This window comes from Hypoxylon fragiforme (assembly GCF_022984875.1).
Source record: "Hypoxylon fragiforme strain CBS 206.31 chromosome Unknown GGS25scaffold_4, whole genome shotgun sequence".
Taxonomy (NCBI): domain Eukaryota; kingdom Fungi; phylum Ascomycota; class Sordariomycetes; order Xylariales; family Hypoxylaceae; genus Hypoxylon; species Hypoxylon fragiforme.
In genome coordinates this window covers 2,064,267-2,084,416 of record NW_026054759.1, presented here as the reverse complement: position 1 = coordinate 2,084,416, position 20,150 = coordinate 2,064,267, and the positions used below count along the sequence as shown (strand labels likewise).

Genomic DNA, 20,150 nt, shown 5'->3' with positions numbered 1-20,150 from the left:
AGACGAAGGGGACAAGAAGCTCCTTCTAACAAGCTTGTTTTGTAAACGTGCCTTATCTTACATATTTGTGTACGGATACTTGGAATCGCTTCCTGTCGATATATTATCTCTGATTCAGACTACCTTCTTATATGAAGGCTGACTCGGTAAGTTAGTTGCCTTTCCTAGAGATGTTCCTGATATGTCACGATCTGTTTGCCACACCTGAATTTCTATAATTCGAAAACGACTATTTACGAGAATTTGAATTTTGTTCTTTAGCTAACGATACCGGTGAAGGGATTTTTTGGTTGTAAACAAATTCAGACAACACCTAAATGTTAGTTCCCCCCCCCATTTCCCTCATACAACCCCCTTTGATTTCACCCTAAGGAAAAGCGCCCCGCAAATTCATCCCCCTTTGATTCCTGGTTATCCTAAGGATTCCAGTCCATCTACTTTACGAGTTCTTTTAAGCTTTTCACATCGGTCGAAACGTATCAAGACCTCTCTTCTCGAGTCTTCACAGCACCATTCCCATAGTTTATTCGAAAACCCCCCAAACCACCCACGTACTGTGTGTTTTTCTCTCTAACCAGACAAAAGTTCCTCCTGGATTTCAACAAGTCTCTGCCCAGAACAAGCCGATCTGCAGTGGGGTTCGCGACTTACGCGGGAGATACCGCATGACGGCTCACGTAAGTATGTACCTAAAACATAAAAGTTAATCATCCCACTCCACACTTGACTTGCATCTAATTATCATCAGAGATGGCTTTTCATACTCATCAGAGCGGCCATTGGGTCGGGCATACGCCCGGTCCTAGCTATATGTCAGGAATGAGCCCAGCAATGCCGCCTTTATCAGGACCTCAAGTTCACCCCCAACCACATCCACAACAAAGTGGCCCTCAACCACAACGGTAAGTGATCTAGTTCCACCAGGACCACATCGGTATCCTCTCCAAAGTAAACCTTGGAATTCTTACTGACACTCCAGCCAGACCTGAAAGCTACCGCCTAGAAGTCTTACAACAACCTACGATGGCGAAAGCTGCGAATGGTAAAGACAAAGGTATTACCTTCCTCGACCCCTGGAGATCTCGTTCCTTTCCTCGGAAATGTCATTGCTAACTTGGACAGACCGAAAACCGGTCGATCCACCACCAATCCTTCAACTACACGTTCCGAGCGATGAGGACCCAGATGGCGTATACCGACAAAGTCAGTAGTTAACTTTCCCGTACATCCAGATGATCAGTTTCGTTGCTAAATGTTCATTAGGTCCTTATCTCATAGCGGTTGCGTATTTAGAATATGCGCATCCCCCTGGTCCGAGTGGCCAGGCCAGTCCACCAGCAAACATGATGGCAGGAACAACAGTTTCGTCGCTACATCGATTAAAAGACCCTACGAACAAGGAGGGTGCTTTCTTTGTGTTTGGTGATTTGACGATCAAGAGTGAAGGAGAGTACGTGATCCGGTTTGATTTACTGCAAATGACGATGGACAATCTCGACGACGGCGAGTTTTGGATGACGATATGTTCGGTTACGAGCGAGCCTTTTAAAGTCCATGCCGGCAGAGCCTTTCCAGGAATGGCGGAGTCGACATTTCTCACCAGATCGTTTAGCGATCAAGGGGTTCGTCTTCGATTACGCAAGGACTCGAGACAGATTGCCAACAAGAAGAAGAATCTACGGATGGCCGATCAGATGGACAAGCAGACAGGGCACAGGCAAGGAAGTGCGTCTCAAAATGGTGGTATACCGCAAATCGATGACCGATCTTACCACGACTACGGAGACGAACCGGTAGCGAAGAGACACCGGCCAGAATACTCGACGATAAACCCGGGTACGCCGACACAGGAAGGCGCAGAAATGCGCTGGGGTTCTTATGCCACCCAAACAGGTCCAACGTATGGATCCCAGCAATTATTGGGATCCGTGACCACAGGCCCACCAACGTCGGCCGCCACAGTGTCAATGCCTCCTCCAACGGGCCGTATTGACACCCATTTCTCTTCGCTCGCTCAAGGATCACACGCTTTTGAGCGACACTCACCGATGAACCACTCGCCTATTCAATTCGCAAATCCTAATGCCCAAAATTCCTCCCATCCCTTCATATTCACAGGCGGTTCTAATACCGGCAACAACCCGTCCCTGAATCTAGCTCCGATTCCATCCCATCCACAGTCCGCGATGGCCTCTCCAATACACAACGTCTCCCCTCGAACCCACGGCCCGCTGAACGGGGCGCCACCATCCGGAACGGCGTCTCCAGTGGGTCCCAACATGTATACCACGGCGCCGCCAGCTCCTAATTCGCATCAACCTCATCATTCCCCTTACGCTAATCAAGGGCCATACCACAGCATGCAAAATGCTTACGACCATGGCAGTCTACGAGAGCATGGCTTGGGTACGCCATTGACAGCAACCATGCCATCCGAGAGCATGAACGGATCATACCCTTTAGGTGGTAACGACTCGTTCGACCACCACCTGGGCCATATGGTCAACAAGACAGAGGACCATTAGCAACGACAGGCGTCGTCATATGCAACTTTAATTTACTAAATTTCTCGCCCGCGGAAACTACGCTAGATGCTATTCGCCGAATCACTTCCCATTATCCTCATCCCCCACTCCCACCCCCTTTTTTCTTTCTCGACCTTGAAACATACTCCGGGGAGAGAGAGGAAGGAAGGGAGGGGGCAGGAATCCGATGGTTTAAGAATACTACTTTTTAGTTCTATCTTGCTATCAGCAGAGATTATTACATACACGTTGTCTCACCCCTTGACCTTATGACGGCATCTACGCAAAACCCCCTCAGGAGAACCGTCCAATCGTTTTTATACTACCAGTACCACTACTACCACTACTTTTTATTTTTAAAGAGTTAATCGTCACACGCATCGCCACGGAAACATTGCATCGAAACGGGAATCGTTTATTGTTTTCACCCAGTTTTTTCACGGATTAAGGCCGGGCCCGGCGTTGGTGTTCTTGAGTACGTACATGTGCGGGTGCCGTACGTGTTTGCGTTGGAGAACTGGTTATTAACCTTACTGCTTTTTATTGCCATTGTTGTTGTTGTTGTTGCTGCTGCTGCTGGGCCTCCAGGGCACTTTTTTTTATTTTTTCGAAATGGGAAATTGATTGCATGGTTTACAAAAAGGGGGGAATTCTGCTGACATATACACTATTTGTCGTACTTTCCCGCGCGCGTGGATTCACATCCTTCTGAAAGTTTGTATTGGGAATTACGGGGTTTTCGAAAAACAAAAGAAAAAGCACTTCTCTCTGAAAGATACCCAAATGGAGGTTGTTTTTGCGCGTCATTGGTTTTTTGCCATATGCTCCCCCCACCCCCTTTTCCCTCCTCCCTTTCCACCCTCTCCAGTTCCCTTTTGTTCTCTACTACTACTATTACAACAACAACAACAACAACAACTACTGCTACTACTACTACTACTACTATTTACGCATATTAAGGGGCTAATGGATTCGCCCCGGGAGTATTTGGTATTACGACGCCACTACCATAAACCCTCCTCAAAGAATCCGTCTTAATCGTTAGAATAAAATAGACACGAAGGCATCACTGCAATGCTTGCTTCCTTGATTTCATGGTTTTTTAAACAGAAGAGAAAAAATTTGAATCTGCAATGTGACTCGTATTACTTACTACAAGCTTGGCACTTGAAAAAAAAAATGAAGACGCAAGCCCTCGACGTTCTGCGTAAATTGATCGCGAGCCTAACTCCGAGTGACTACTTTTGGTAAGAATGACCAGCACCTAAAAACTACTTCATCCTGCCTCGTTGCTATATTTCTGTGATATCAAGAGGGTATCCTTCTAAATGGCTTAACCAGAGGGCCACGGCTGAGGCATCTCCGCTTGCCAACTCAGGATATAGGAGTGATAGCAGTGCATTAAAGCAGTTCATGGGGGGCGTGTTGCAGAGAGCAGCATGAAGGTACATACATACAGAGACCTACATGCGTACATGGCCTGGCTGGCTGCAGCCTCGTGTAAGCATGCCGATACAGATCAGTATTTTATCAATGGATCTAAGAATCGATAGTTGAATTACTATGTGCTTCATATAGGACCAGGGTACGTTCCGGTCGTCTCGTTGGATGCCATAATATAGCCCAGGATGTCGAGGTATCCTTGAGGTTGGCCAAGCTAGCTCACCCCCCGCAAGGGACGGAACCAGACTCACGTATTCTTTGGATGGCGTCCGCTACGGGGGGGAAAGGCACAAGGGGACTCAGTGTTCTCGGGTTCGCAAGTACATTCATACAATACAGTACATTACTACACCCCTCCCCTCACCTATTGCTACAGTGTACCGCTACCTACTATAGAATGAGGTTCTATTGTTAAGCCCCCCGTAGTCATATGGGATAATAAGGTGGCAGGTTGTAAGCATGGCATGATGAAGTGTTTAGGTAGTTGTTATGTGTTGTTCTTTGACAAATACGCCACGATGAAGAGATGGGCTTAACACGAGGGCCGATGCCGAATGCCATTTATCCAGTTGCTTACTGTCGTGATAGTCCCATATAGCAGTGTGCTTTAATTGCTTTGTATAACAGCATGCTCGTTCCTAAGTAGCTAGGTACCCTGATGGTTGAAATGTCATGTCAAGTTAGGGCCTTAGATGAGGCAACCTGTATGTAGGTAGCTTACCCACTATGGTCATCTGCCTACATCACCCATGTTTTTTTTTTCAATACAGTATGTATGTATTCAGGGTTTCCAACGTGAGGCGTCTTCAAGAGACTACCTACCCACCTAGCATTAGGTAGGTACCTGGCATATAACCCAATTCGTCTTCTTATTCGTTATACCTACCTCTGTTCGTCAATATCAAAACCATGTAGATCATATCACAAGTTGTGGCGTCTTCTTATTCTTTGTTCGTCATGTGTGCTCACTTAGAAAACTGAATAATCCATTTTTCATACACATCCTCCAAGCCAATAGTTTATTAAGCGTTAATTAGACAGTGGAGAGCTTTGTTCTTACCTGGGTAGATTTCATAGCAAGTCCCTGTCTCTTGGTCATCTTATCTAATAAGTCATTATAGGTAGCTATAGTTATAGGTAGGTAACTAGATACCTACAACTACTTATGTGTGTATGTATATAGCTACCTAGTACCTATTTAGCTGTCCAGGCATGTGAACCCTGATTATAAGAGCTATACTAAGCCACTTGGACTCTGTTAAGCCCCATGCTCCGGAATTGGTCGCCGATACTACTTATTATTGTTAGTCTAATTTGTTATTATTATTTCTTTTGACCCCCATTTTCCCAAGAAGTCTCTTCCCAGGGCACTGGGGATCGCTGGGTTTCTATGCTAGGCTTATGCGATTGCCCGTTGTCCTTAGTTGCATCTTCCCAGGTTCAAGCTAACGGGAAAACCCGCCTGGGAACAATCTTGAGGAATTTCGAGAACGTCCCTAGACATTCGATTCATTAAAGTGTGGTACGATACCGATAGGAGTTTATCTGATGAGCAAAGACATATATTGATACCAATTACTAGGTAGGTAAAACACGACAAGCATTCTTTATTATTTCTTATACCAGGTAGGTAGCTATCAAAACCCTCTTTCAATATCATTCTCTCAATGTTTTTATTTTTAATTAAGAAACAAGAACACGAAAAGAGTATGCTTAGGTATTCTACAGGACAATGCTATAACTAACTACATACCTAGTAGGTATCTTTTTACAGGTACATCCACGTACACCTAGCTAACTACCCAGCTATGCGCATTCAGAGTTACACTACCTATCTAGGTATTGTACATACATTTCTGCGAACTAGGTAGCCAAGTCACTGCAATAGCCAGGCAGCGTCTCGACTTGTTGTCAATCGGTCTCCTCAAAAAGAAAATTTTATAAAAGAAAAAACTTCAGGCATGCCCACGTCTCAACCCCATCTTCTCGTATACTCTGTACAGTAGACATGTATGTATTCGAATTCAGACAATGAGGAGGACACGATATTGTAATCTCCACACCTAGTACGTAAACCATCGTCGTCGATTATGATGCGCTCAGCCTGTTGCATTTGGATCCACAGCCGTTTATTGCGCGACTCCGTTCCTCGAAGTTGCAGATAACCATTGAAACGTGGAGTTCATTCTGAGCATACCCCTGTTTTGTAATCCTCGCGCCCCCCCAGAGACATGGGAGGACATGGGAGGAAGGCCATGGTCCATATGGTCCATGTTTAGCGGCTTAGCTACCCTAGTCATCCTACATAAGTTCCTGGCCACCCGGTACAGAGCCTTGACGCGTGTCGACAGGCCCCAAGAAGAGGATTTATGGAGATCTTTTCTCGGCCCTAGCCTCCGAAAAATATTCTCCGAGATTTGCCTCGAACCGTAAGCTCAGAACGCCCGAATCCGGTATCGCCACTCACGAACGCTACAGTGTGGCCGGGGAGCCGGAGGCGCAGCTCGTCCCACATAGTTCAGTTAGTAAAGGAGGTAATTGGAAAACTACTAGGTAAGACAACCTAGAATATATAGGTAATTATGTGTGAAATGATGCTACTATGCTATGTACTAGAAATTATTTACGTCAAACGAGTAAAAGCAGATAGTAATTACACACGGAGTATAATGTCCTATCACAGCAAACCAACTTGGCCCCTTCTACATACTTTCTTGGCTCTCAGATATCGTGGACGGCTTTGAACAAATTGTATATTGCTCAAGACTTGGCATCAACACTGGACCAGGTAAGCATCACTCGCAAATGACATCTCGCTTCAGCACCAACGGGAGCTATTTTCAGAGCGACCTACATATGCAAGTCCGCCCGCAGTCGGCGCGGATGACCTGGGTTGCAACTCGCAAGATGCATGGAGGAGGAGAAGGGTTGCAGAAATGGGCACACCATCAGTTCCCGAAATGGCAATGGGAAATCGTGACATTTCTTTATCTGGACTGTGGGGGATAAATTGACTAATGCGGAGTACAGGAAGCTTCAACCTTCACGGCTGTCTTTCGGGTACCGAGCTTGGTAATCCTCCGATCAAGCACAGCTGTTTTCCAAGGTTGTCTCTTGTTTACATATCTAGTTGGCTCCAACTACGACGACGATATGAAAATCTCGTCAAATCCTACCTTGAAGTGAAATAGGTGCCTACCTACCTATGTACGTAGCATGCTCAACGCTGAAGCACTGCTCAAGGGCCATGGTCAATATTGTCATATCATCATATTACCATATCACCATCCGAGTCAAATTGCAAAGAAATCCTATGAACATCAAAATGAAGTATCGATTGGTGTGTCGTATCCATGACCTAACCTAGTAGATTGCTTAATTCATATATACCTAGGTAGGTAGGTAGTGAATGGAAGCCCAAAGTAGTTACATGTCGTTGACTTTAGCTACCTAGTACTTACATACCTACCAAGGTAGGTAGGTAAGATACATCACTTTTAACTACCTAGGTACATAATTACTAACGAGGAGACCTATGTAATGAAAGTGATCTACCTACAGGTGAGAGTAACTACCAAGTACCTCCCTAGACATGTATGTAATGAGCCGTTGATGGTAATGTAGTTAACTGTCCCCCCTTGTCCCTCCATATGCGGACTCCTCACCCCGATACTACACTTTACTCCCATAGCTTCAAAAAGACGATGAGATAGCTGTCAAGGTTGCAGGATACACAGATACACAAATTCGGAGGATTGATACTAGTACATATAGATCCCACGTCCAAGTCTATCTCACGATGAAATCTTCCCTCCATTGACGTTGATTCAAGATTACTTCCCCCCCTTCTTCTCCCGCATTTCCTTTCTTCGTCCTACCAACGAGGCAATAACTACGTAGTAAACTCCCTACCAGACATCATTAAAGTGTATCTGTCGACAACTTACCCCTTTCACTGCTTATCTCCGATGTCTACGCCATGACCCTCTACAATTTTCATTAACCTAGAATAATATTGTACTTCTCCTATAACCCCGCATGCCGGGGTTGCACGGTGCTGGGAGGGTTGCAAACAGACAGACAGGGGATCAGGGGTTCCGTTGAGTTGATCCTATCAAGGTCAAGGGTACAACTTCCGCGAGCCGTCGTTACATCGTGCACACACGCCGAAGCTAGCCTTCAAGGGCCAAAATTGCTCTCGATGATTTGAACCGCACTAACCTAGGTATGTATGTCTGTCTCTATGTACACGGCACGCCGAGTCGTTGGGCTGGTGCTAGAAGTCTCGGAAAAAATATTTGAAACATCTCGAACAATAATTCCCCGTATGGGACTTAAGCATGGCGATTAGGTTGGTAGATAGGTACTAAGCATGAACATCATCAAGATAGAGGGAGGTAAGATAGGTTAGTATAGGCTATCGTCAACCTCAGGGCGAAGATCTAGCCACAGTCTTGGCACCAGAGAGAGAGATTGCCCCAGACTGAACCATCCATGTGCAATATAATAATTCATCCCAGTTCCCTCCCCAGCCACCTAACATATATACATACCTACCTACCAGGTAGGTTAGAGAAGAACGATGTTCACTATTCCATTTCTTAACTAACCTCCCAACAAAAGCGACCACGGGAATAAACTTCACCTGACAGAGCCCACAGAAGCCGCCAAGGACTATCCCGTCGTTGCAATGGGCAATTTGCTAGACATCATATGTATATTCTCTTCACCTTTCGTCCGTCCATTCATACGTACGTACGTACCTCCTGCTTACTCTATGTACCTTCACAGACGTACTGGTACCACATATCGATTCTGGAACCTAATCTCCCGGAAGCCATTCACAGAATCTGTCTTCCCTTCTCGGCATCTCAATGATACTTACATGCTGTAATCTCTAGCCGCTGAAGCATGAGATTGTGGCCTGGTCTAATGCCGAACTCCGCCGAGAGATCTTCTCATCTTCCCGGGCTGGGTATTCAGTCAGCTATAATCATACCACTAGCTATGAACTGCGCTAGGTAGCTACTGAACGTCATATAGATAGGCATGTCTCTCTCTGCTTCATATGTAATAGGACTTATCTATCCATCTATTCAATGAGGCTACGAGAAATCTTGCCCCTTACATGTCATCCAAGGAGTATAATTCCCAGCATCACCATAACCACGATCTACTCTCTCTCAAGACCAAGAGAAGGCAAAGCCCGGGGTACATAAGCTCCACGCCAGCATCTTGCTTCCAGGGTGCGCTGAAAACACGTACATAGTGTAGTAATTACAAGGCCTAGCCCCAGCGAGGCCCGTCCCTTGCTTGCAACGGTCAAAAGATCTGGCTCACTACTTCTTCTCCAGATGACAGAAGACAAGACCAGACGAAGAGGGAAAGTAAAGAAACAAGCCAAACCAAAGAAAGGAAAAGAGAAAAGGAAAAAAAAAACCCGCACCGTCGTAGCCGCTTTTTAGATTAATTCTCCGGCGCACCCAAGATGTGACGCATGGGCGATGGCCGAGCCTCCGTCTGGTTGGCTCTGCTCACCTAAACTACGGCAGTTACCTCCTGGCCGCCAAATATGCGACCCGAAGGTTCCCCCTTCGTTGCAAAAAAAGAAAAAAAAATGCAAGCCATCGTTACAACACTACGCGTTGGTAGCATCGCAACACGACGTAGGTACCCGTACGATTAACCCTATGTATGCCCCAGCTAGGCTATGGAGTTTTCGTCTATTTACATAGTACTCTAAGAAGGTACCTCTGTATTCACATACCATGGACATGTGCGTAGGTAGGTATGTATGTATGTATATATGTATACCTACACTTCCCTATACGTGGGTACATACCTATCAGTTACGCGGCGTATGGTATGGCAAGGTATTAAAGAGCATCCCAGCAAAGCTTACGGGATCTGTACGGTAAATTATCGTCATCTGACTCTTTCCAAAGTTGCGTCCAGATCACGAGATCTGATCCTTCGCTGACAGTGGGCGCTCATGGGAGCACATCCCAAACCGGCAAGCTCCTAAGTACCTACATGCTGTACGTATAGTTACATATTGTTCGAGTGACAGTTGCTTCGGGGAAAACGGTTTGCCACGCGCGAAACCTCCCGTAGAAAGGTTACGCTTGGCAAACCCTGGAGAGAGAGAGAGAGAGAGAAAGAGAGGCCTAGACATTGTTGACGTATCTTGCTCATCCCCCCTGGGAGGTTACCTGGATAGTTACTGTAGTTAGTTATGAAAGTGTGATTCTATCTCTCTCCTGGTATACGCGTCCCAATGGGGGCCTCACTTTCTCGGCGCGCTGGTACATGACATTAAAAGGTAGTGTAGGTAGTGTAGGTTATGAAGTGTTACAATGCCATTTTTGATAAACCTCTGTGCGTTACATCTGAATGATCTCAAATCTGATTATTCTTATCCAGGATGAGCAGCAGGTACGTACCTCCCTAACTTGCCTACTAACCTAGGTAGACAGATGACTGTGCGATGACTGTGCGTAAATTGGGTATTTCGTTGTTTTACGAGCGGAGGCATGTACATACCATACAGTACAGTACATATACATACACCACTCGCTCGTGATATCAAAGTCCCTTGTACATAATTCTCTCCTAGAAAGGCATCGAAAGTGGACAATCCGCCATCGACATTCGACACAGTTTCTAGCACTGTCATCTCTCTCCCATCACGGAACTAAAAAAGGAGGGGTGTCCAAAATGGACTAAACCCTCCCTACCTAGTAGGTACCTACTCTACTCTGCTGAATCACGTTGCTTGACACCATATGGGCTGCTCAAGACGTATATGTATGTACGCCAGCAACGTTGCCAGATCATCCATCATGGCCATTGGTGTAGACCAGAGCTAAGCGCCCTATATGTATGCGTACATATGTATGTACCTAGTATGCTAGTGTAGAGAAGCAAGGTAGTGTGGTGGTGACTGACTGCCACATGTGCCCAGAGAGAGCCAGTTAAGAGGATGTCTTGGTACCAAGTATGAGCGGACCTGCCGATCCTAGCTTCAGTAGCTGTCAGCAGCAGAAAAAAAGCTAAGTCAACGACATCCAATCGTTCCCGTGGTCCAGTATTTAAACGTCTACCTAATTTCTAACCCGTGAAGGGGACCTCGGTACTGCCAACATGTCACGGAAAACCATGAGCACTTAATTTTTGGCCGTAGCACGGGATGAAGAGATGGCACAGAAGCAGGCCCCCCCTAGAGCTACGGGTACGGGTAGGGAGGGTAGATGAATGATTCCAGGTCATCGACGTCTTGTCATCGAGGGGTGTTCGAGTTAAACCAAACTACTTAGTCCTTAACTAACCATACCTACCTAGTACCTACCAAGGTAGGTTAGATCGGCTGTCATTAACTGTTGGTATGCAGGTATACGCCACTGGCCAACATTACCGCTGATGTAAATACCAAGCGGGATCGATCCGAGCCATTAACAAAGATAAGAACAATGCTAACCTAGGTTAGCTGATTTTGTACCAGTTGATGAAGCCCTGTGATAAGATTCCCATGGATGTGACTCTTTGACCTATGTAGGCTATCGTTCCTTCACGTGCTTTACCAGACTAGAAGAACAGCAATCTTGGTACTCTGGCTTGACTCGGACTGAAGCCTTACAAAGCCAAGCATAGATTCCAGCAAAGCTCACATCGTAGCTAATAACTTAAAGATAATTCCGCTGATATGGTATATCTGAAAATGACGTTCACAATACCTGATAGGTACTAGATACAGTATAGTTTGATGGTTTGGTTCACATCGCAACGGAAAGCCTGTATTCAACCACAGACGGCTTGGACTGGCACATCGCTCCAGATGCTTACCATGGTTCAACTGCTATCATGGTTGCTCCCTTACTTCAGGGTGTGTGTGGCCTAGGGAGGGAGGCAGCAACTGGGAATCTTTCAATAAACGCAAGCTTTTCAAAAGTTAGAACTTGGGCATAAAATTGCTCCTCGCCTATTTGCTAGCAGAGTAAATATTGGATGCCTATAACTATAGTTATCTTTATGCCTATCCGTTTTATTGCAGTACTGCAAAATCGAACATGCGGCACGAGCATGCCTGCTGACTGGTCAGTATTACCTATGCTTCTAAGGCTTAAATAGGAGTTTTGGGGTCCGCCTACGCCTACGCCATGATATCATTAGCTCGGCATCATATGTGACTGAAGAGAGAAATCTAAGAATGATAGAAAGCCATGGATGTCCTCGGCGCGTGTAACTTCTTCGTTGAGGAATCAATACTAATCAAACTCCACGCAGGTAACCCCCATAAGTCTATAGCCATAGCCCTAAGCGCTCCTCCACAGCCTCACGAGACATCCTGTCCATCTCCTTTCGCTATTCTCTTCGAACCAACCACTTTGCTTGGTACTAGCATTCGAGTCGGGGGCCCCTTTGTCCAACTTTGATGATACAGAAGTGTGTGAAGTGGATTGTGTTTTTTTTAGATGTTGTAATAGAAGGAATCGTGGAGAGTGGAGGTGGCCTAGGTGTGTAGAATTTAGTTATGATGTTGTTTTTGAAGAAGAAAGATTTCTAAAACTTGCAAGTGGACATAGCAGACATGACTTTAAATACACGAGCTAATATAAGCATCCCTCAGTTGAGTTTCCACGTCCCCTTTCTATGTGACCAAAGAATAAACTTTTGGACGATATCACAACATCACAACTACCGTGATTCAAAGTTCTACGGAGGTATGGGAACTGCCGCTAGGCATATGCTCAACAAAAGCGAATAGTTAGTACCTAGCTACACAGGTATAACCTCCCGAGGCCAAAGGCCAACTGCCAACCACCACGTTTCTCAGAAGAGAAAAGACGAGACGAGACGAGGCCACCAGGAAAATAAACGGTTGCAGGTGCCTGAGGCTCATGGCCCCACTGGGCCAGCCATATATTAGCACTCCGCTAGTGTAGTCTAGAATAAAGCAAGCTTTCTTCCTTTCACCTTTCTTCTTCTTGGTTTCAGTTGTACTGCAACATGAACTAACTCGGAATCAACAGGCCTGCCTGATACCTAGATACCTATCTACCAAGCGCATATATACTCGAGCCATGTCCACCCGACACAAATGTAAACTGGGTACCTACCTACCTAATCCCAAGTCTTCCGAAGCCTGTATGTAGTATACACGATCCCTCAAGCAACCCTAGATGCCTACCTATACAACGCAGATGGGCCTAAATATTAGTATCGTAATACTAGGTACAACACTCAAATCACCAGGCCCCTACCGGTACAAGAGCTCGAAAACTTAACGATCACCGAATAATTCAAGGACTCAATAGCATACATAGGTTGGTTGGTAGGTAGGTAACGCGTAATTTATTCTGTAGGTGGTTTACTCTACAAACGCACTACCCCCTTGAGGCCCATCTACCGACCGACGGGACATCAAGAATACCGACTAGGCTACTGCCTTGGATGCTCAACATGATATCATTTATCGTACGTAATAACACCTCAAGCGTGTTTATCATCTCGTATGTATGGCCGTTCCACTTTCAGCCAGCATGGCTCATCCTTCTATGTCTATATGTATGCGTAGCGGCTATTAGGTGCCACCGGAATCAGGAACCGACATCGTCCAAACCATCTTCGTTTATGGGGAGTTTCTACACACTTGGCACGTGTTTTTCACCAGACCTTGCTACGGCTCTTTAAAGACTGAAAACTGATTCACTGACCCTGATTTCCCCAGCCTTTACCTTCTTATGCGAAGTAGCTCTTCCAGAGAACTCCTTCAAGGTCTTCTAGTTGCTCATGAGTAAAGTACTATTATGATTTGTTAGTATGTCTAGGTACGTAAATAAAGACAGATATCAGAACTTACCTTTTGATCGACACCCCAGCTATCTTGTCTTGTCTTCTTGAATTCTGAAAGAATGCTCTTTGTGGCCTTACCCACTACGCCTGGATCACTAGCTGCACGCCTCGCAAGCAGGGCTAAGACCTCTGGCATCCAGCTCGGAGGTGGTGTCGCGTACGGGAATGCTTCGACCAAAGACCCGAGCCCCAACACTGCAGCATGTCTCTTCACAATTTGTTGTGTCACATTGACTGGTGTTTCGGTACCGGGCTGTCTCTTCTTTGGCATAGGGTTTCGTTCTAGCTGAGTCTCGAAACGCGATTTCAAGGTTGCGATAAAAGGGTTTCGTATCGTAGCAGGAGAGCATCTGATCATACCTGCCAATGTTGCGCTGGCAACGGTTCGGACCTCAAGTTGAGGATCAGCCAGCATATCGCCCACGGCATCGAAGAGAAGTTCTCGTTGCGACGCATCCATTAGGAATAACCGACGGAAATAAATAACCTGCATGTTAACCAAGGCTCTTAAACGTTGATGCCAGCTCGTAGCTGTCTTTCCTAGACGAATGAGTGCTGCTGTGAACGGCACATCTTCTCCGGTACGGAAGGGAATATTAGGTAAATGACGATAGACGTGGTAAGCTAGGCGCATAAGTTCAGGGTCTTCCTTCACATCCATCATGTGTAAAAGTTGGTCGATAAATGGATCAGGGAAGAAAGGAATAAGCTCGATGCATTCTGGCGAAGACAGAGTATTGTCAAGCCAGGTAAGAACTGTTTTTGATCCAGAAGTATAGGAGCACGGCGTCTGTTGGCCAGGTGTGCGTTCATGGCGCCATGTCTCTAGACGGGCGAATACGTCTTTAATAGTGGCAGCAAACTCTTCGTTCAACTTGTACGGTCGAATACCGATGTTCGAGTCTGCCTTGTTCTGTTCAAGTAGAGCGCCGACACTCTCAAACGATTCGTAGTATCTTGTCCTGTAGGTAGTAGCAAGGACACGACCGATGGACTCGCGTACCGCTTTATAAGGGTGATCAATGTGGGCTAAAAAGTCTTCTAAGATTGGCTTCTCATGACGATAATGCCATCCGCAATCATTGATTAATATTTCGAGCAGTTGCACTTTCGAAGACTCCTTGAAGGCCGCATTGGAACTCATATCAAGACGGAAAGAACTCAAACGGCTGACAAGTTCGCTGGCACGGCGCGGGTCCTTGGTATCGACAATAAAGTGGAGGCACGTGACCCAGTACGAGAGGTTGTCGGGAGTTAAGTTGTCCGCAAATATGTTAAGAATCATGGGTAGCGCGAAGTTCCATACTTCTTCCTTCATCTCAATAGGATCATACGCTGTACCGACTATTAATGAACCCAGGATTTCTGCCGTGGCACGATGTTGGTGCTTGTCGCTTCCATCGCCATACACCTCAGCAACTAACTCTTTGACATCCTCAAACTTGAGCTCGGTTTGCCCATAGACCATGAGATCGAATATGTGCATAAGGAGGACGGCATTCGACGTCCTAAATCTATCGGACGATGAATCTCGAGGTTCCTGTTTTAAGTATTCGAAGCATCGAGACATCCATTCTCTTGTAATCAATTTGCCGATCTGCTGTCTTGCGGCCCTCTCCACATCATCATAATCGTCAAATTTACCTGGCTTAGCCTTGAACGCGTGGAAATCCTTGCCCCATACTAACCATCCCGGGTGATCGGTATCGACAAAATACTCCGCGCTCTCAGGGTGCTTGAAGCTTTCTAGAAAATCTTGCGTAAATTTGGCATCGCCCTTCGGTACTGGAATAACAAGTTTGTTGATGTCTTGTTCCTTTTCCTGCAAGTAATTTCGGTAGCTATGACCATATACAGCACGTCGGTCGATGGAAGAGAAAACGCCCGAAAAGGCGCTCAAGTAACTAGCTCTTAGGCCTGGGTGTGGATCGTTCGTCCCATTGACGACAAGTTCGATGAATTCTGGGGGTGCAATGCTGTCGAACCGCAGGCAAAGGTTAGTAGCGAAGATGGCGCAACGACTAGCTGTCTTCCAGTGCGATTCTTTTGCTAATTCAGCTAGTTCTAACCCCAACTCTGCCTTTTGTTGCTCGACTTTCTTTCTTCGCTCGATAATGAAGTCGTGCCTTTTATCGATAGCAATTGAGCAATCATCGGCTGGCTTAATCAGGCCGACAATGTTATCATCGGTCAACACCATGTGTTCCAGCCTCTTGCCGAACTCGATCAGAGGATAAATGGCGGTAGCGCCTAGATTTTGGATCGAGGTCTTATCGACATTGGCAGTTTGGATATATAGCCGCATAAGGTGTGGTGCAAACCGCCAATCTCTCATCAGCGTCCTAAGCAAACTCGTGAAAAGCAAGGTATACATTGCACCCTTGATACGATCATGATCGGTTTCATCGAGGGCTTTACGGAATCTCTCTAGAATGACTGGGATAACAAGAGGGCGACTGCCGATTAATGCCTTTAGGGAAGCATCTTGGGCGCCTTGGGCTATGCGTCTAACATCTGCGTACGAGGAAACGGATGAATCTGCAAGGTCGAGCAAGAGACGCTTATCAAGTTCACTCTTCCTTCGGATTGACGCGTTATGCTTGACGCGTTGCAATTGATATGCATCGGCTCTCTTGATCAGGAGCGGCCGGGGATAAGGCTTTCTCAGCCCGCATATCTTAAAAGGGGCAATGTCTGCCCGATATAGTCGAACGAGCCGATCTAATGGGTGTGCTGACCGCTCAAACCCTACATCCGTGATCCACGTACGATATGTATTGTATAAAGCCGTGAAGCAGGCAACATCATCTTCCTGGTGGACATTCAGGAAGGAATGTGTGCGAGACAATAGTCTTCCAATATCCTCTCGCAGACTGTGAATTCGGTTATAAAGTGGAGAGTCCGGCGTGAGTAGATAACCACTCGGATACTTGAATTGGGGTTTCGTCTCGTCGTCTTCTCCTACCTCGGCCAGCGGGTTCTCACCGTCATCGTCATCATCGTCATCATCATCGTGCATAATTTCGTCCTCCTTACTGAGGGCTATTCCATTCCCATTGACATGCCCACGTGATTCTCCAGACGCACGTTTTGGATCAAAAAGAATCGCGAGCCCCGAAATAACCAATCGCAACTGAGTTAGTTGACGAGAGACCTCATCTGACCATTCTTTATTCGTTCCTTTTCGGCTCACTGGAGGGTTGTCACCCATGAAAGACTCAAGCCGATGCATAGCTCCTTCGGCTTGTGATTCAAATAGCTCAACAGCGAACTGAATTTCTTCCTCTAGCGGCCGATGCCACCGGATCGTTAAATCTGTTGCCGACGTCGTCTTACCCCAATCGTCAACGTCGAGGCCACGCTGTACAACATCGGGCTCGTAAAGAGAAGTATCTATGGGGTAAGTATGGGTGAGGTTGAGCAATAAGTGGTGTATATAATTGCTGATATGTATGGTAGGAAGACCTCGACACTTCTCTTGCATGTACTCTGCGATCTCAAAGAGATCTTTCTTGTACTTGAGGACCTCGCTGCCAACGTGAACAACACACATGCTCAGTATGCTAATATGCCAGACAAGGGCCCTATCACGGGGAAGAATTTCAGTGCCGCTGCTGCGATCGGATGCAGCCCCGTTGTAGTCAATTTCGTTCCGAATGTTGACAATCAACGATGGGATGAATACCTTCAATGATTTTTCCGGGTTTACTTTGCAGAGGGCGTTGCAAGTCCACGCCATAGCATCACGAGCCTGGTGAACGACGTGGCTTGAGACGAAAGTAGAGAGCTTCTCTAAAGCGATATCAAATAGCTCAGGGGATAGAGAAGCGAACATTGGCGTTAAGGCGGACGGTAGCGTATTGATAATATTGTCTTCGGGAGACCCCGATCTTACCTGCGACGAATCTGGGAGATTTTCTAGCAATGTAAAAACCTTTCCTAACAAGGTCAAGATGAATTCACCAAAGCCCGCAGTAGATGAACGGACAATGTCCGCTTCGTCCTCGTCAGTCAACTCATTCTTGTAATCGATCTTAACATCCTGTCCTTCGCGTTCCATTCGCTCCATTTCCCCCTGAACCCATTGCATTGCAAGGCTCGTGTCATGAATTTCGTTATCCTCCTTTGCTAGGACCGCAAATGGAATGCTGTACGCGACACTTTGTATGAAGTTCAATGTGTACTGCGTTTTGTTAAGATCATTAGCATCAATACCGGGCAAAGCTAGGGCTAATAGAGCAGTGATGTGACATCTAAAGCCTTTTTGGCGTGACATGATATTGGCGATCATATTTAGGCCGCAGAGACTTGAGGTAGTCCGGTGAACCTCAACCAGACCTTGTAAACTAGGATAGAACCTCTGAAGTGCACCAGGGAGCATCAAATCCGGTTCTAGATAGGTAAGGTTTTGAAGAGCATTGAAGTACAAGCTTGTGATAGCAGAACTTTTACCGAAAAGCCCCATGAAGGTCACCTCTCGTAGACTCAAGACAAATCGGTGCTTTAAGGCATCGTTGATTCTTCGTTCGGGGGGGTTGTCCTGCTCATCACTTTGCTCTCTATTCCAACGAGAAACAAAAAGCTCGCTGAGATAATAGGTTAGCTGCGCTAGCATCTTAGTCCAGGAGCCTTGGTTCGAGGGGTGGAAGAAGGTGTCAACCGATTCCATGAGACCCTCCAAGCTATTTAGAATTGAATTATCCTTCTCGAGGCAGTGAGGCGACAGAGAAGATATAATCCAGCGAGCAATAAGATACGAGATTGGATGCTTCTTCTTGTCCTTTTCAAGGAAGATGCCCATCCCAGCCGAATAGTCAACCGCCCCGTACGGTGAGTTCGCCTGCCCAACAGGAATATCAGTTAGGCGGAGGATAGCAGTGAATATCAGGTCGGACTGCTCTCGCGTAAAGACACCATGCTCAGCAAATGGTACATGACGACAAGATAGGTAGTCTCTGGCAATTCGCGAGGCAATGTCGATAAAGGCATTATCTACAACTTTAGATCGAGACATCAAAGACCAAAGGTGGAAGAAAGTAGGCATGATATCTGATGGCTGGGATTGGGGCTCGGTGGGCGGAGCGGGAGTAGTAGGCATTAGGATATTTAAGAGTCCGATGACTATGTAGGCATTTTGGATGTCCGAGGTGCTGAAGTATGGTAAAATTTCGTCTAATATGGCGCGCCGCTCCTTGGGGTCGAAGTATAGCTGGGCATAGAGGCAAAGCTTTCTGAGGTGTTTAACACCTCGTCTCCTTGAGGAATGATGCGCAGCTGCTTCCCCTGGTAAAACCAAGGCCTTCAACTCTTTCCAAAGCGGTCTCCAGTCGAGGATCAAGTCCTCCTCGGGTTTTAGTGATTGCTTCCTCCTAATGAGTGTGACCACCATCTTAGAAAAGCGATCGGCGGAGTTGTTATCTAGCCCGGGAGCAAGGGATAGATGATAATACAACTTCACAAGCTTGGCACGTAGCTCGCGCGGCATGTCAAATTTGAGGGAAAGCCATCCTTGGAGCTGGCGCGTCCAATGAATAGCACCAGGAGCGAAATCCTCAGCCTTGATAGCTATGTAGAGCTGCTTGAGTATCCCATCCAGAGCCGCATCTCGTTCGGCATCATCCTCGACGGGATAAGGAAGGAGTTGAAAGTATGCAAAGGTTCGGGGTCGGTAGCGCTTGGGATCGTCGGTATTGGGGGAGGTGGAGAGCGGTAGACCAGGAGAAGTCGCACGCGAGATGGTGTCGCCTGCGACGTAGGCGGAGAGAAATTGGGAAGCAGCAGAGTATGCTGCAGGATCGAGTCCATCATCCATGGTGAAAAGTTGATATATCGTATATGACCTGACAGGTACTTTGTAATATCAAGTCGAGCTATCTCCTAGACTGAGATATACTATCGTAGTGACACAAGCCCTGTCTTATTTCTTTTACTGGTTTTTCTTCTTTTCTTCTTCTTTATTCTTAGCGTCAAGATCAGGCTGAGCTGTCAATGTCTTTCGGTTCGGTTCGGTTCGGTATCCCACACGCACACTTACACAGACACATACACACACACTTATGACGAAAGTCGGCAGTGGGTGGTTGTTGTCGAAAGTATTTGGTGGCGTCGGTCTCGTGCTGCAGCTAAAAGCAGGACGCAAGCTGACATGTCGCAGCCCTCGGACGTTCTATAGGCAGCTAGCTTCTCGGTAGTTTTCGAGCTTCTCCAAATAATGAGGGATCTACTTGATGCACCACGACTTGATTTAGGGACGAGAAAACGGTCGGGTCCTAAGGTAATGTATGTGCGACTCTTCTGCTGGTCCTGTAGCCGGCACTAGATCGCACAGCG

The 20,150-nt window shown here is 46.5% G+C and overlaps 4 protein-coding genes across 4 annotated transcripts; 3 read left to right on the top strand and 1 right to left on the bottom strand.

The window, feature by feature from the left end:
- The first annotated feature begins 297 nt into the window (after positions 1-297).
- Positions 298-2,917, top strand: GGS25DRAFT_237437 (velvet factor-domain-containing protein). The gene is made up of 6 exons (XM_049257073.1): positions 298-319; positions 586-681; positions 751-902; positions 984-1,054; positions 1,123-1,203; positions 1,264-2,917. Exons 3-6 carry the CDS (start codon positions 751-753, stop codon positions 2,523-2,525), a joined length of 1,566 nt encoding a protein of 521 aa, XP_049117847.1. The 5' UTR covers positions 298-319; positions 586-681; the 3' UTR covers positions 2,526-2,917.
- A 2,594-nt stretch (positions 2,918-5,511) lies between these two features.
- Positions 5,512-6,532, top strand: GGS25DRAFT_486580 (uncharacterized protein; the record flags this gene model as incomplete). The annotated part of the gene is made up of 2 exons (XM_049260645.1): positions 5,512-6,389; positions 6,436-6,532. Coding segments are annotated over exons 1-2 (266 nt in total), but the record flags the coding sequence as incomplete, so codon positions are not given.
- A 241-nt stretch (positions 6,533-6,773) lies between these two features.
- On the top strand, positions 6,774-7,154 carry GGS25DRAFT_520676 (uncharacterized protein; the record flags this gene model as incomplete). Its single annotated transcript, XM_049263918.1, has 2 exons — positions 6,774-6,944; positions 6,999-7,154. 2 exons carry the CDS (start codon positions 6,774-6,776, stop codon positions 7,152-7,154), a joined length of 327 nt encoding a protein of 108 aa, XP_049117845.1.
- Positions 7,155-13,116: 5,962 nt separating this feature from the next.
- GGS25DRAFT_530877 (uncharacterized protein) lies at positions 13,117-19,632 on the bottom strand (the record flags this gene model as incomplete). The annotated part of the gene is made up of 2 exons (XM_049265433.1): positions 13,117-13,769; positions 13,828-19,632. 2 exons carry the CDS (start codon positions 19,630-19,632, stop codon positions 13,707-13,709), a joined length of 5,868 nt encoding a protein of 1,955 aa, XP_049117844.1. The 3' UTR covers positions 13,117-13,706.
- Positions 19,633-20,150: the final 518 nt, after the last annotated feature.